The sequence below is a fragment of the Polyodon spathula genome, chromosome 19 (genome assembly GCF_017654505.1).
Source record: "Polyodon spathula isolate WHYD16114869_AA chromosome 19, ASM1765450v1, whole genome shotgun sequence".
In the NCBI taxonomy this organism is placed as follows: Eukaryota; Metazoa; Chordata; class Actinopteri; order Acipenseriformes; family Polyodontidae; genus Polyodon; species Polyodon spathula.
Genome location: NC_054552.1, coordinates 29,727,730 through 29,744,232, shown reverse-complemented (window position 1 = coordinate 29,744,232; position 16,503 = coordinate 29,727,730). Strand labels below are relative to the sequence as shown.

The window sequence follows — 16,503 nt, the reverse complement described above, 5'->3', positions numbered from 1 at the left end:
ATAAGTCTAGATCAACATCAAGCTGCAGTAATTTTAACCAGACAGTGCATCGACTGAGCGGTCCCTAATTTTAGGCTTTCAAACCACAGTAGAACATGCAATCGCTTCACTGCCTAATATGTACATACACAAAGGTTATGCTACTGTAGCGAGTGCCGCGTCATACATTGGTTTCACCTCCTCGGTGTGGCAAAAACATCGCCTTCGCTGAACCTGCATGACGTCACAAAACGTTGTTTTGTTTTTGACAGGGATGCCTAATGTATAATAATAATAACTAGGAATTTTTAGGAAGTTGTTAAAAAAAAAATACCCATTATATTAATGCAGTAGCATACTACATTAAAAAGTTAACTCTGACCAAAAATGCAAAATGATATACTGCAGAAATAGAATTTATGTTAACATAGGTAAATACATGTCAAAACCAATGTGTGGTAAGTGGAAAGTGTTGAGCACGTACGCTTCTTCTGATCCCAAATAATGTTGTCGCAAGTTTTTTTTTTTTGTTGTTATGTCATAAACTAATTGACCTGTCTTTCAGTGATTACTTACTACTAGAAAACGCTTCACATACCAAGTTAGAATATTTGCCATATAAGGAGGAACGCACCTTTCATCACACTGTGTTTCTCTAGCAGGACTTCTGCATCCTAGTCGCAAAACAACGATGGTTTATTGGATGTATTTTAGAACCTGTTGAAATTAATATTCAGTTTAAATTCAAAGTTTGTTTGCTGTAATAAAGATACATTATAATGAACCGTATCTCAGTCGCCTACACAGAATCCACTTCCATCTCATAAGAGCGCCGCTTGAAGTGAATCTAAGTAACAAGGACTTTACCGGAAACGAAAGTTCTTTTCTTCTGAACTTCTTTGGTAGCAGCCAGTGAGTCAAACAGAGGAAAAGACACACGCAGAATACATCCCCGGCGTTTAAGTTTTGCAGTTCCTGTTTTTTTTTCCCCTTCTCGCGTCATGGTGAATGTCAACAACTGGACAGTAAAAGGGGGCAAATATATACATTTTCTGAGAGATAAGCTCGTCTTCAAGTGATTTCACCCAGACATAGCGGATCTTAGCTGTTCTATATCATGGAAGATGTGAGTATGTTCTGCAAGGCACTGCACACACTTTCGTCTGCCGCAGACTCTAGATTTTACATTACTTGGGAAAAGTGTTGTTGAAGCTACAGCTGTTTTAAAAAAAGAGTTATTTACAAACAACCCTCAATGCAAAAGTGTTTTCTGTTGACTTCCAGGAAGTTTCAAAACAAGGTAACACAGTGTCTACGCCTTTTTTTTCTTTCTTTTTTTTTTTTTTTTTTTTTAACAAGACAGACAGCTTGTCTTGAGCTTACACTACCAACTTGCTTTACATCGCTGAAAAGCCATCGGTTCGTTTAGCAGTAGTATAAAACCGGGAAAAATAAGGCGATATCTTAAAATCAATAGATCGAAGCATTTTAATAATAATAATAATAATAATAATAATAATAAATAATAATAATAATAATAATAATAATAATAAAGCAACTGCTATTATTTGACAGTAGAGCTTTCATTATTTTTTCTCTTCTAGTTCTTGATACAGTAATAGATGTGGGTATAAGGAAGCACTTATTTATTTTTCTATTAAGTGTTTTTATTGTTGTTTTATTATTATTCAGCTGTTTTTAGGTACACGTTTACAGACAGTCCAGGAATTAGAAAAAAAAACAAAAAAAAAACGCCCATTCAAAGCATATAGAACGGGGCGTAGAACTCAAAACTCAAGACACTAATTTTAGACCTGTTGATTCCTCCGGTTTATAGAGTTCAGATAAAATATGGGACGCTTTTTTAAATATTATTAGTCCTGCTAATTAACTGTAACTACACGGGAGGGTTCCTCAAATTAACACCAACAAAAACTTAACCCTTTCAGTTTGTTTTTATAATTTCTTTTAATGTTACGACCCTATAGATTGCAACTGACATGTGTTTATTGCCAATTAGTCACACATATTTATACACAGTATTTATGTAACTGTTTGTTTGACAGGGTTGTGTTTCACGCCCCACTCGCCTGCTTACACATTTAGTTTTAGAGTATACTTTTCAATCAAAGATGCGCTATTTTAATTAAGCGACTGTGGGTTGGGAGTTTAGTTTGTCTTAGCACAAGCCATACAGCTGTCCAGCATTGCTTGTCAAGCAGCTGTTAAACGGTAGAGCTTGTCTTCTGCTCCAGCCTATTAAAGTGCACCATACCACTTCATAACAAGGATCAACCTGGCCACAGTGCATGACACCGGCCAGGCTGGTATATCTTTATTTTTCAGTTATATGTAAAAAAAAAAAACCCTTAACAGTTTTGTGCACTTGACTTATGATGATCTCCAGATAAGGAAGCCTCATGGTGATGAAGTCTGCTATTCAGATGAGGTGATTAAGTTGTGGTTACCTCATGAGCAGGACAGATTGGAAGTCATTAGAAGCACAGTTGATGGTGATTAGGCTGTTAGCTACATCGCTCACAAAATGAAGTGTAAATCGTTCTCTAATCTGATTCTGTAGGAAAGGGTTGGTTACATACACAGTACACCTCATAAGGAGGTAGGAGAGTGCATGCCTACACACTGAAAACAGGACTTGCCCTTACTGTATTCGGGGAGGGGGGGGGGGGGGGGGGGGGGTGTTAATTTGATCGACCTGTACCCTGCTGGGATGAGCAGCAGCTGAATCTTATTTAGAGCAGGATTCTGGTGGATTGCATCAACCACTTCATTTTAGGGGTAGTCCCAGGATAATCAAGGGCAGGTGGTTGATGCAATCCAGGGTGATTCACCTGTGCTGTAAAATGCTCCAAAAATCCAGTTATGGCTTTCCCCAGTAGGGTATAGGTTAATCAAATCAAACCCTTAGAGCACCCAACCTTGGAGACTTCCGTTATGTAACCAACGTTTCCCTCCCCTTTGTGCTGTTTATGTACCAGTAATGTGCCTCTTGTGCCTGAGTCTATGTTCCAGAGCCAGCAATAACAGGTACTGCAGAGAGATTACCACATGTGTAGCTGCAGTAACATACAATCATTCACTTTGAGTTGTAGTAGCAGCATTTGTCTGCATCATCCCAATAATAAGATGTATTGGTTTCGATTAAAAATATGTGTGTTGGGTCCCAAGGCAGATTGAAGAAATGTGTACCAATGTTTAAGTTCCCTGTTTTTAAGTGCAGAGGCAATGGCATGTTTTCTGAGTAGAATAAGACCATTGTGACGGTATCATATGAAACCATCGAGGAAGGAGCAGTTGGGTTATTGTTCTGAATAGTTTCTTGCTGGTTTCATGCTGTTAAAATGATGGTGGTTCTCGCTGGCTTTCCGCTTCAAAATAGGGCTTTGTAAAGCTTTTGGGTGTTTTCTGTACAAATAAACTGCCCTTGAAAGTCCTGCTTTTTGCATGTTTCATGTTGATCAGAATAGACTAGTACTCAATTGGTTCAACAGCAAGGGTATGTTGTCTTGTATCAGAGAGGTCACTGGGTCTTGTAGTGTGGGTGGGGTAATACAAAGTACTGCTTGGATAGTGTTACACCAAGGCCTGCTCCTTCTGGCTGACCTCTTAGACCTGGCTGCCAAGTATTATAGCTGTGCCTGTGTGAACTATCAATAACCCACTGGTTTCCAGCTTTGTCATAACTTCTGGCATGGGCACCTGGCTGTTTATTGTAAGGCTCATAAAAATGCTCAGATGAGTTGGATCGCCTGTGGATTAAGCCTTGGTGAAGTAAAATGAGGAAGCAAATATAACCACAATTCAAAGTCAAATGTAGATTCACAGCTTGTACTCATAAGGTTGATTGCATGCACTTTCCCAGTGTTTATTTCCTTATGTTCAATGTCCTCTTTTTCTTCTAAAATCAATGATTATGTACTATAAGAGGCAGTAAATACAAAACAGTGCAGTCTTGATAAATTAGTATCAATGTGCTATTATAAATGAGTATTTAGTAGTGGTGTGTCCATGTTACCCATTATAAAACAAGTGGCTCTGTTTTATGCCTAGTACCGCTGGTGCAAGTCCACTTTAGACAATGGACGTAGCGCCATAACTCACTTAAAAGCGGAGCCAAATGTGTTTATAAGTTTCTAGCTGTGCTTAGGGGTGTACTTGCATTGCTCTGCCATTTTCTTTCATTTGTATTTATTTTTAAAACAGTGGCAACCACTTTCCTTCGCCTACAGTCAGGCTGACTGCACACAATAATGCTCTCCTTGCATTTACCCGGTACAGTAGATAAGCCTTTCCAATACAAACAGTTTTCATGAGTGTTCTTGCAATTTGAGTTTAGTTTCATGGCTAATTTTAAAATGCTGATTTTACATGTGTACAGTATTTATACATTGGTGTTTTTTTTTTTTTTACAATAACATCAGTACTAAGATGGACTTGCGCTTCTGCCTAGTTTTGCACCTGTGACCCTAAAGCACTAGTAGAATGCATTGCTTCAAGGTGACAGTGTGTCTGTTGTGACCGAGGATCCAGATCTCCTGGCTCTGTTTCCATTGACACACTTCAGCTGAACTGTACTGGCGCAGAGTGCACACGGGGCAGAATTTCCTCACCTACTGCAAAGTTTGTCAATACTGGAAATCCTTCACTGTATATATAAAACAACAGTAACTTACCAGATCAGCAGTTTATTTATTTCAATTTTTGAATAACTGTATTTGTTACCATGGTAATGCTTTGCAGATGTGGCAGCTTGTGGCAGATGTCGTCACAGTATCTGCTGTCTAAAACAAAAAACGTGTTCAGCAGTTCCTTAGTGCAGTCTTCACGGCACCCACACAATTACAGGATCTAATCACATTTTCTAGATAAACTGTTTTATTTGTTAAAGCTTAAGAACGCCTTTACCCTGTACATGATTCAGACTATAATATGGTACATGGTAAATGCTAACTGTAGCAAAGCCCGCCAGAATTAAAACTGTTCAACCAGCTGCAAGTTACACTGTCCCAAGGATACTCTTTTATTGATGGTGTTGCTAGCCTTATAATGTATTAAAAAAGAGAACATTACAAAATTATAATAACTGCATACAATAATTAAATTCTCACATGCACAGTTGTTGTTTTATTTTGTTATTTGGTGTGCCCCTGTATGTGGTGTCATAATTAAAATTGAATCCAAAGACGTTTCCTTAAACTTTGCAGGCTTCAGCTGATGACCACATGACCAGAGCTCTGTAGCAGAGCTATGAAGAGAAGTGGACCGTATTTTAGTCTGGATTACAGTCACCTTGTTTCAGCTGACCAAATGCTGTTGTGGCATTAAATCATGCCAGCCATTAAAATTGGAGCACCAGGAGGAAAGAATCTTCTCTAATGTATTCTTCTTTCTTTTTAGGGTCACTTTATGTCATTTTTTGAATGACCCCACAAATGTTATCTCCCTTTAGTGGGCGGTTAATTTGGGTTTCGCCGTGGTATATTGCTCGCTGATGATGTGTTCAGTTGGTATTGCTTCTTAAATGAAGCTGTGAAAGAATTGCTGAGAGTTGAATGAATGTACAGTGCTCTGTATTTGCCAAATTCGAATTCCATATGGCTTTCTGCTTCATTAATCAGTTATCTACCCTGTTGTCTTCCCATGCTATGCAGGGTGTGAAGGAGGATAAAACCCAGCAGAAAGCTGCGAAGTTTGACGGGAAGGCTGGCTGGATTAAGAAATCCTATGGGAAGTTCCTGGTTACATACAAGGACCGCTACATCCAGTTAGAGAATACACAGCTTCTGGTCTATGAAAATGATGTAAGGTTTCTTCTTGAAATTACTGCTTAGTTGATGCGTTTAGTTCATGACAGATGGTAACGTGAACATGAGTCACTGGACAGAAACACAGCCCGCAATCAAATTAATCAAGGGGCACTATTACAGTGCAGTAATAGTTTAGTCAGTCAGTTTGGTCAGTAGCCACAAGTATGCTTATTTATAGCCTTGCAACAGAACATTTTAATAAGATGCATGTCAATAACATGGTACAGTAACATGTCTGGTACAGTATCTTTCTGATCTGTTTCTATATTTTGGTCTGCTGTGTAGGAAGAAAAGACTTGCATAGAAACAGTGGACTTGGAAAGCTATGATAAATGCCACGAATTACGAAGCGCTTTTAAAAAGAAAAACAGGCTCATTTTAATTCAAGCTGCCAAGCCTGTAAATAAGGTAAGTTTTACTGTATTTATTTGTTAATAGTAGGCACGGCAAGTCTTTTAGCTTTGCAGTGTGTGCGGATTATGATTAGTGTTTTGATGTATGATTGTGTTTAGGCAGACAACATACAAGAATAAATTCATACACGCTAATTAAAAGCAGAAAAGTGTGTGTACGTATTGGAGACGCGCAAAAACATACAGGGATAGACGGTCAGATATTTATCATTTACACCAAAATGTACATCATTTAAAAAAAAAAAAAATTAAATGAGACAATAAAAATAAATACAGTAGGTATTTTAATACATTCAGCTTTTTTGTTAAATGTTTAATTTTTAAAAAACATTTTTAAACTACAGTAATGTACAGTAAATAAAAAGCTTTGAGGATCATTTTGCATTGATGACCAGACATTGTACAGCAGGAAGGATATAGTTTATATTGAGACAGGCCAATTCAAATGGCTCACCCCCATGTCTCTCTGTGTGTGACCGCAACAAACACATCTCCTTGACCATGGTCTGTGTTCAGTGCTCACAAGGACTCTTTCCTATATAGTGTCAGGTGTCAAATGAACGGATGCTGTGTGGTTTTTTTGCAACCTGTATGTTTATGGTATATTTAAATGTTGTCGAGGTGGCCTTGTCCATTTGTTCACGCTCTTTTCTGAAAGATCTCGTGTACCACTCATCACTTTTTCCCACACTGTCACAGCGATCATGTTGGTCTATGAAAGCTATGTAAGTGCCTCATGGTACATGGTCTTTACATAGAACTCCATGCAATCACTATACTTAAAAAAGTTATTTCAAAGATAAACTACAGGATCTATTGAATATTTTAAAAGATAGCAGTGCAGTTTTATGTAGAATTCCATAAACAGCCCATGCCCTGAATATCCTCTCTAATACATATCCTGGAGAATTTTTCAACCAGGGATTTGGAAATATCCTTACCTACCCCTTTTAACAGCCTGTTTTCTTTAAAAAAAAAATTCTAAGAAACATTTTTCTTGTTGAGTTTACTTTTCCTGCCCCTGGTTTTGGCAGAGCTGCCCTTTTCTCGAGTCACAAGTATTTCCTCAGTGCATTAATCACAAACGACAGCACAGTTAGCCGTTTGGGCTCTTCTGTGTGGTTGATGTCACACACCTCTTTTCTGTATTTTCCTTCTCAGGTTTTCCATGTACTGTACTCTAGCGAGGCTCTTCACACACTCTCCTGGTGATGTGTGACTTTTATATGTCTTTTTGACACTTACCCAGGAAGGGAATATTTGTGGCCTCATCAAAACAGCCACAAACAGGCAGTCTTGTTTCAAATGCTATGCCTCTCTGCATAAAAATAAAACCGTGTGTTTAACTTTGCTTCTAAAGAACATGATAAAAGAGTGGTTTCTAAAAGCAGAAGTAATGCACAGAAAGTGGAAGTGAACTCTGAACCCTGAAGAAGGCCTGTGAGTGTTGCTGTGAAACGGTCCATCTCTTGTCAGATCCCTGGTTCAGACAGACACACAGACCAGTGCATTTGGTTCCACATTTTGAATGCGCAAGAAAACAAGATTCAGATCTCTGCTATATATACATTTTAAACCGACCAAAGCCAATATAAGTCTTTCATTTGTTTAGAAAATAGACACGTGAACATGAAATCTTCGCATAAAACACACTTTATTAAGGAAAAAGGACAAGCTAAAATGGAAGCTATCTAGAAGCCAGGTCCAGAGACAGCAGTAACAGTGAATTTGTAGGCTGTACTTGTCAGTGACCTAATTATGACCTAGAGGTTCCATCCTCTGCTGGCATAAGAGGGTAATTCATTTTCCATACCTACTCTGCCAGCCTTCTCTGTTGGACAGCTACAGTACTGTACAGTATATGGAACATGTACAGTATATGGAATGTGTACTGTGTGTGAATGTCTTGAATTCATAACAAGGAGAAGATGGACCTTGCCACAGATAAAAACATCACTGCTCTCGCAAAGCTGCTGAAAATGTTAATGCACTCTCCACACACATTGAATGCATCAGACTGGCTGTGTGTACAAAGTCGTCACTGTCTGCATTAGTCTCACGCCTACATTAGATGGAAAGGAAACATGGAGAATGTACTTGCAAATGAAACGGGCTGCATAAAATATACAAGCCACTTCCCCTTTTATTTGGATTTTGGCCTCATGCAGCATTTCCGTCCTGAAGCAGTCACATGACACAGTAATGCCTGCTGAACAGGATTCTTTTGCAGTTTGGTCCAGTGGCTTGAGCAAACAACAAGAAGCCAAGAGAATCTGGCTTTGGCTTCAACTCGTTGACCTCATGTTTGATTTTGATCAGATTGGAGCAGGTGTACTAAACTTTTAATCCATGCAAGGTCAGAATTTCTAATAGTTAAAGAACATTCTCAACATTATAAAAGCTGTGAACTAAGCAGCCATCCTGCTGCTGCTGTGTGCAAGCTCTGCTTTAGCAGTAATACTACAAGAAAGGTGTACAAGTTTCTTTCTGAAGAAATGTCTTCAATGGTGAAGAGAATTGCGAATATTGGTAATTCTGACACAGTAAACATGTTTTAAAGTAATGTTTCTTTATTCAAGATCAGCGTTATTTTAATTAATTCTGCACAGAAGGTCTTTATTGCCTGAGTATGTGTTTTTATTACTCCTGTTTGATTCCATACTATTCAGAGCGCAAGCAGGACTGTATTGGAATGCTGATACCTTGCAGTAAATCGTCCCACACAGCTGTACCATAATGTTCCAAAGCTGTCACACCATGAGAATTGAGTACAGGATGCATTTCTATTACCTGTAGGCAGAAACGTTTTAAACCGACGGCATGTGATTTAACCCTAGTGATGTCATGGGAAGGTTTTCTTGCAAATTTTAAATCCCTGTTCACTCAGCGACACCTGGATTAAATACAATTGTGCTGTAACATCAGCTGACGTCCTAAGGTTGACTGGGTTGTATGCATTTAAAAAAAAAAAAACTTGCTAACACATAACTAAAAAATGTGCGCATTTACGATGCCAAAATACATTTATAAAATAGATGCTGATCTTTTGTTTGTGTGTTGAATAACATTGTATTCATGCTAAGATGAGCCATTATTATTTAAAATTGTTCCAGTAACACATGGCCCTATTTTCACAAGTGCCATAGTGACTCGGCGTGACTTAGTAAGGTCAAAGTTCTCAAACTTTCAATAATTCCATCTGTTTCATATTTTATTTTGCTATCTATATTTTTTATTTCATGACCCCTCAATTGGGACATTTAAATAAACGCAGGTTAATTAGGGCAAAGGGAAAATCAGCCCATTCCAACTGTCCTATGGGAACAAAGAGTAAGTAACAAGAATAGCTTATACTGTATACATCTAAGCAAGGAAGTGTTTTTATTAAGATTTCAAGTCTTAGTAGTGCTGGCAATTGATCCTTAGAGCTACAATAGAAAACTGGTCACAATTGGCTGACATGCTAAGTTAGCCCTGGCAACCTTAGAATCTAATTATGAAGCTTTGGCAACTACTATGTGTGATGTTTTTAAAAGTAACAAAGACCTTATTGGACTGCAGCTCAGTCTAACTTATACAGTCTCAAAAAGAGCTCTCAGCTTGGTCAGTTAGAATCCCCACACTGCTGAATCCTAATTACTTTATAGATTGCATTTCTGTTATTTGGCTGGTTAGTAAAACTTCAGAAACAGAGATGCAATGTGACTATAAATTATTCTGAAAATTATGTAAAGTTTTCTAGTTAGAAGTTCCTTGGGATAGAAACCACAAAGTACAAACCAATAGTAGTCTTATGCCATGCAAAAACATGCTTAAAAAAATTGTATTTGTTTTTGATTGCTTTTAGTTTAGTGTCACAATCACAAGACAGTTAATAGAAAAAGATTTCCAACACGCCATTAAGTTTATTAGGGTAAAGACACTTCCTCTATGTTCGTTTTTAGAAATGTATGATTGAGAAGCAGATGGAGAGCCGTAATGAATCCATAAAACCTGCAATAACTATTCCCTTTACAAATATGGATGATGTGTGACAGCACTAAAACCTGTTATAAATCCTTCATGATTTAATGACGAAACAAAAGATGGATGGGGGTGCAAGTTTATTACTTTTTTTTTAGAAGCTCTAACACTTTTAACCTACAAATATTACTATACACTGAACTCACTGTATTAAAGGTATGTTGATGGTGTAGTTTTAGAACTGTGACAATGAAAACACTCTCTTCAGTTTGACTCTTTCTGACATGATGAACAGAGTAATCCGACTGGCAAAGGGTGCATTGCGCTTAATTGTGCATTGTTAGGCTTATTGGTCAAGAAATCTCAGAGTTCAAGTCCATAATATTTCAATTCCAAGCCTCCCAATGGCTAACCGCTATATCATTTTGGTTTCTAGGTACATGATATCAAATTCCAAGCTCCGAATCCTGAAGAGAAGGAAGCCTGGATCAAAGCCCTTCGTGACGGGATCAACAGAGCTAAAAATAAAGTCTTTGATCAGGTATCCGTTTCCTTGTGCTTTGTAGTTTTCTGCAAAACAAATCCGAGAAGCAACTGGTTGGTTAATCAGTTTTAATGAGCTATTTTTTCATTGCACTCTAATGCGGACACTTCAGTATTTAGCTAATGTAAAAGAGAATCCCAATTTGAAAAAGGTGGATGTGTTGAAACTGATTAAATGTATTCATAAAAGCAGGAAAGCAACAGCTAGGAGATAGGATTGTCCAAGGCTGGACGGTCTTTGAAAGTAGCAACGGTATTTATTGCGGAGTTAGAATATCTGTTCATGCATGTAGAAAATAATATTTAAAGTACTGCATGTTTTTGTTTAGGTTTGGTTAAGATAATGTATTGAATTGCTTTGTTAGGTTAAGGTAGAAAGCTGTTCTTTAGAACATGTGACCCGCACAAGACCAAAAATGCAGCAAACGCGAAGACCGCCTACAAGAATACATATGAAGGAGGTAAGCCTTGCAGTACCTGCCATAATAACAATGAAATGAGAGTTTCTTTCACGTGTGAAGGTAGTTTCATTCAAACAAGAAGCTTAAGGTGCATATTTGCTTCTGATTATATAGGATCAGGATTTGTATTTATCATTTTATAATTTGTTTTAAATGAATGCCGTTTTGGTATAAATTAAGCGTCTGTATCAGTATCAAGCTTTAGACCAGAAAATGTATTCATTCTTTTCACACGTTTCAGCTGGCAACCTCTTCGTCAGATGGAATCCTGAGACTGGATCTTGACATTGTGGACAACACTCCCAATGGAACCCCCCCTGTTCCAAATGACACAGCGGTTCTGTCTACAGAAACTGCCGATGAGGATTCAGCTCCCCCTCCAAAGAAGGTTTTCAAACCCCCAATGCCTCCCTCGAAAGAAAACAAACCCAACCCTGAAGAAACTGAAGAGGAGTCAGAAGACGTTGAAACTGTAGAGCTGCCTACGCCCCCTACCAAACCAGACATCACTTCTAAAGACACGGTCAGCGAACATTCATCTCCTCCTTCTCCACCTGACAAAGTGCTCAAGCCACCCATGCCTCCTTCCAAATTGAAGAAACAAAGCCCTCCAGCAACTGACAAAGAGACAGAAGATGCTCCTGCTCATAGCAGTCTTCCTGAAGACGCTTCTGAGCCCCCGGCACCTCCTACTGAACCAAGCAGCACTTCTGAAGACAAACCTCCCCCATCTCCACCCAGCAAAGATCTCAAACCAGTTATTCCTTCAAAAGAAAATAAACCAAGTCCTCAAGCTGGTGTAACAGAGGATTCTGCGGAAGTTCCTGTTGTTGCTCAGGATGGAACCCCAGAGCCTTTCTCTAAGGAAATTCAACCTACTAAAGAGAAGGCTGAAGATATTCCAGTTGCTGAAGTTGGTACCGTTGAGGAAACTGTACAGCCTGCAACACCAAAAGACCCATCTCCAGAAACTGTCAAAAATAACTCTGCCCCTCCTGGTCCTCCTAAGAAGAAGCAGAAGCCCCCTAAAGAAACCATCCCACCAGATACCAACAAGGTTTCAGTAGATACCACACCTGCAAAGGAAGTTATGAAACCCCTTGCTCCTAAAGAAAATATTACAAGCCCCCCAACAGCTAAAGAAAAGGTAGAAGACACTCCTGTTTCAGAAGAAGTTCTGAATCCACCTGAACCAATTGTAGATGTTCTGCTTGCTTCAAAACCAGAGGGATCATCTGTCACTCCTTCCCCTGGCGACCCAGTACCTCTTCCTAAGATTGTGTTTGAAGATGAAGAAGGGCAGTTAAAAGATGGTGCCCAAACCAGTAATTCTGAAGGTGAATCTGACAATGGCGACATCAGAGCTTCAACCATAGCCCTATATGGTAGCAGGGAAAATCTGGATGAGGAATCAAGTGAAGACCCAGCTGACACACCAGAGAACACTGAGCAAAGCCTCAAGGAAGGGATGTCCCACAAAAGTGATCCTGCTGCTTCTACTGAGGAACTGAAGCATGAAATCATTCAAGGTGCGAACAGAACATCTTTAGATGGCCATCAATGGCAACAAGAAACCAGGAAACGACAGTTAGACACACGCCCCCCTGTGCCTCTGAAATATGTGTCAAAAGTCAAATTTGCTTCTTTGGGCGATCTGTTGTCCGAATCCAAAGTTAAAGTGCAAAACAAACCGCTTCAAGAACCCGGTTTAGGGTCTGAAATCAATGATCTGGATGAACTGCAAAACAATATAGCCTGGGAACTTGAAAAAACAGAGGCGCTCCTTCAGGAATCCCTGGCAGCTGATGGAAGCAAAGGGATGTTAGCGGGTAAGTCACCGCAGATAGGAGAGTCACCAGAGGAGATCCTGAACAAGGCTTTGGAAAAGCTGAGGCAAGCCAATGAGGTCTTACAAGAAGTAAAGAATATAAAAGAAAACAGAACAGAAAAAAATGAAAGGAGGAAAAGCTGTTGACTGTTTTTTATAAAGCAATTCATGTAAATTATAAAAATGAGGGTGTACATTAATTATTTTCTAATAAGGAGCTGTAGACATACCCATTATTGTTGCACAAGAAATTCTTAACCTCATATGTTACACTTATATTACCCATTTCATCTGGATTACTGGTATAATTTCACATGCATATTAAGTATATATTTGCATTAAGTCATTGTAAACACTGAATTACTAACGCTGTACAGATTTCTCAAATATAATGAAGTATAAGTTTATCTTTGTAAATGGTTAGTACTAACTGATATTTTAATGTTTTCCTTAGGATAAGGGGCAGTTCTTTCTGTGGCAGAGGCATGCTAATAAAATTCACAGCCATTAATTAAAGTCATGGAAAGTAATAGTCTGCCAAGTAGTTCATTAAATTGCATGAAATTAATGGTGTAAGAATATGAAAAAGTACTGAACTGGATGTGAGTGAGCTTCAATACGGTATTTTTTGTCATTTTTATATATACCAGAAATGTTTAGAAGGCCTACTTTGTTATTTTTATAGGCAAATTACAGGAGGGTTTTTTTGTCATGTTGTGCATGTATAAACCGAAAATTGCATAGGTTTTTAAGTTAAAAGCCTAAACACCATAATCACATCTAATTTCTACAACAGAAGCTGCTATCAGCATGGTTTAGCTGAATGTTAGGCAACTCTGTTAATACTGGTGTGATGTTGAACACCGTATAGCACAAATGCTGTATCCGGTGTGTAACTAAACCAATGTCAAAGTGTATTCTGCAGTGAGCATGTTCCCTAAGCAGTTTTAATATGTAAACATACACTTTAAAGACCTGTAGTGTCATAAGGAAGGTTTTTTGGGGGGTAGAGGGTTCATTTATTGATATCATGTGCTCCGATGCCTACAATCAATAGCGGGACTCTCAGTTACAGATCTCCTGCTCAGTATGATAGGGGCCCCATGTTATGCAGTTAATACAGTATCACTTCTGGGTGTCGCTGTAGGACCCCTGCTGGTATTCTAGAATCATGGGGGCCTCCACTTAGCAAGTTTCATTTTGAGGGGCTTTGTTTTCACAATAGCATCCAAAGAGGCCGAGTGACTGTTATCACCCTGGAAAAGATTTTTTTGTATACTAGTTTGATGTACAAATGAGCAACAATCCTATCCTTTGTATAATCAGTAATACGAGTCAGTACGTGGGTGTGGTATATTCATTGTGTGATATTATATTACACTATTTAAAAAACAAACATCAAAAACAATAGTTGGCTTATAATGTACTAATTATCCTAATTACTAATTATCATACACAAAATCATGTAGCAGATATATGTATTAATCATATACAGGAACTAGCTGGAATGAATTATGAGTTATAAATAGCAGTCTGTATACTATAGTGACAGCCTAATGAAGAAAACTAGGGAAAGATATTTAAAACTGTATTTGCTGTATATAGAAAACTGAGATGGAAAGTCTTCCTTTCCAACCATTAACAATGTGCGTTTGTATAAGCTGTGCTTAAATAATCCTCAACGCCTTAGCATTAGATATGTAAAAGAAAAAGCTACTTTAATGTATGTTTACATCAGGGGCAATGTAATTTAGCAGAAACAAAGCAGGTTCTCTTTTTGGACAATTGTCTTGCAATTCAAAAATGACTCCAGGCTGTACTTGTATTTTATCACGGTGTCAGTTTCCAAGCTGTGTGACTGAAGTGAGGCAACAACCTGTTGTGTTACAATGGTGTCTGGGACTGTCAAACCTGCTGCTGTGTACACAAACAGGCCAGTATTGCATTAACATTGACTACGCTTTTAGTTTGAAAAGTTTATTTGAAAAGTTTTGTTTCACTTTATCGCTATGTCAGAGTCTCTTCTCTAGGTGAGATTAATACAACTGGGTAGCTACGAGGAACCATATTGAAAGCGCTTATATGCTAGTGTTATTGCAGGGTAGTACTGTACTTCACAACGTCTGCTTTATTCCAGGACACATATGGTTTGCAGACATGCTTCAGTTTACTATACATTTATTATTATTATTATTTTTTTATTTTACAACCTGCATAGTTTTTTTTCTGTTGTTGATCCCATTCAGGTGAAAAAATGAAATGCTTTTGTATGTTCGACTGAATCGGTCTTCAGGTTTTACCCAGAATACTTTGCCTATTTAGTGAGCAAAGGAAGTTTACTATCCTTTGCAGCCGGCAGTCTTTTCACTGAAACTGTTAGCTGGAGAGAGTAGATAGATGAAGGTATTTTAGACAGGAAGCTAATAACACAAAATGGGTGTTCAAACCTCAACATTGTTTATTGGGTAAGAAAAATAAAAGTATTTTATTCATGCGTGCAGTGACTAAAATATATCGGATAAACTATTTATTTAAAAAAAAAAATATATAGCACTGTTATGTAATATATTGTACTGTAAAATAAAAAGGCATGTACTAATAACAAGATTTTATTTGTCTTTAGTAATTCTGAAAAAAAAATCTAAAACTTGTTGCTGTGTAAAGCATGTCTAAATAAAGGCAGCCTTGTTTTCACCACAAACTGTTGTGTTGAGAATGCTGTTAAATACGGTCAAGCTCCTCATACTGAAATCACCTCACTTTACTTGAGAAGCTGCTTTTCTACCTCCAACTTTCAGTTTCTTGTAAAAAAAAAAATTTCTGGATCCCTTTTGTCATCAGCATAAGAAGGAAATGTGCATTTGCACTTATTTACATGAGGCTGTCTTCCACCTGATAAGGTACTGTGTATGGCAGTATATTGTACAGTAGAGTGCTAATGTATCAGAACACCTCAAGGCTTGTCATATTATATCCTTTATATACCTACCTGCATGAAAATTTCTGAGCGTGAGAATTTTAGTTTCCACTCAGTAATCCGTGATATAGAAACAATGTGAGTCGCTCTTGTTTACACCCTACTGTACATTTTCCACAGGGATCACGCTGTGCTAGCAACCGCCACTTCAAGGGACCAATGAACCGCATTCTCATGCAAATAAGGAGCAGGCACTGATATGTGGATGTGTGCTATGTCCTGTGAAATATCTGTTACAACTTTTGTTTAGCCACTCGTGCAACATGTCCACAAGGGCTTAGGTGCATTTGCAATGCAACAGGATGACAGTAAAATGCCTGAAAGGCCACTGATAGGTATGTAACACAATTTCTCTAACCTTGACTGAAATAGTCTTGTGCAATAGAGGCACAGGCACCTGTCTGCCCGGTTATAGTGTCTTTAAGTTGTGGTTTAGATATGTTTAACCTAGCAAGCATAAGGAGCCATGCTAATGAAACCTCTGAAGCTTGCAGGTTGTGTGGTCAGGGAG

The 16,503-nt window shown here is 38.3% G+C and overlaps 1 protein-coding gene across 1 annotated transcript; it reads left to right on the top strand.

Annotated features, from left to right (window-relative positions):
• Positions 1-629: 629 nt before the first annotated feature.
• Positions 630-15,709, top strand: LOC121295007 (pleckstrin homology domain-containing family O member 2-like). Its single transcript, XM_041219273.1, has 6 exons — positions 630-1,105; positions 5,652-5,801; positions 6,093-6,215; positions 10,620-10,724; positions 11,092-11,187; positions 11,429-15,709. The coding sequence occupies exons 1-6, from the start codon at positions 1,097-1,099 to the stop codon at positions 13,160-13,162; spliced, it is 2,217 nt and encodes a 738-aa protein (XP_041075207.1). The 5' UTR covers positions 630-1,096; the 3' UTR covers positions 13,163-15,709.
• Positions 15,710-16,503: the final 794 nt, after the last annotated feature.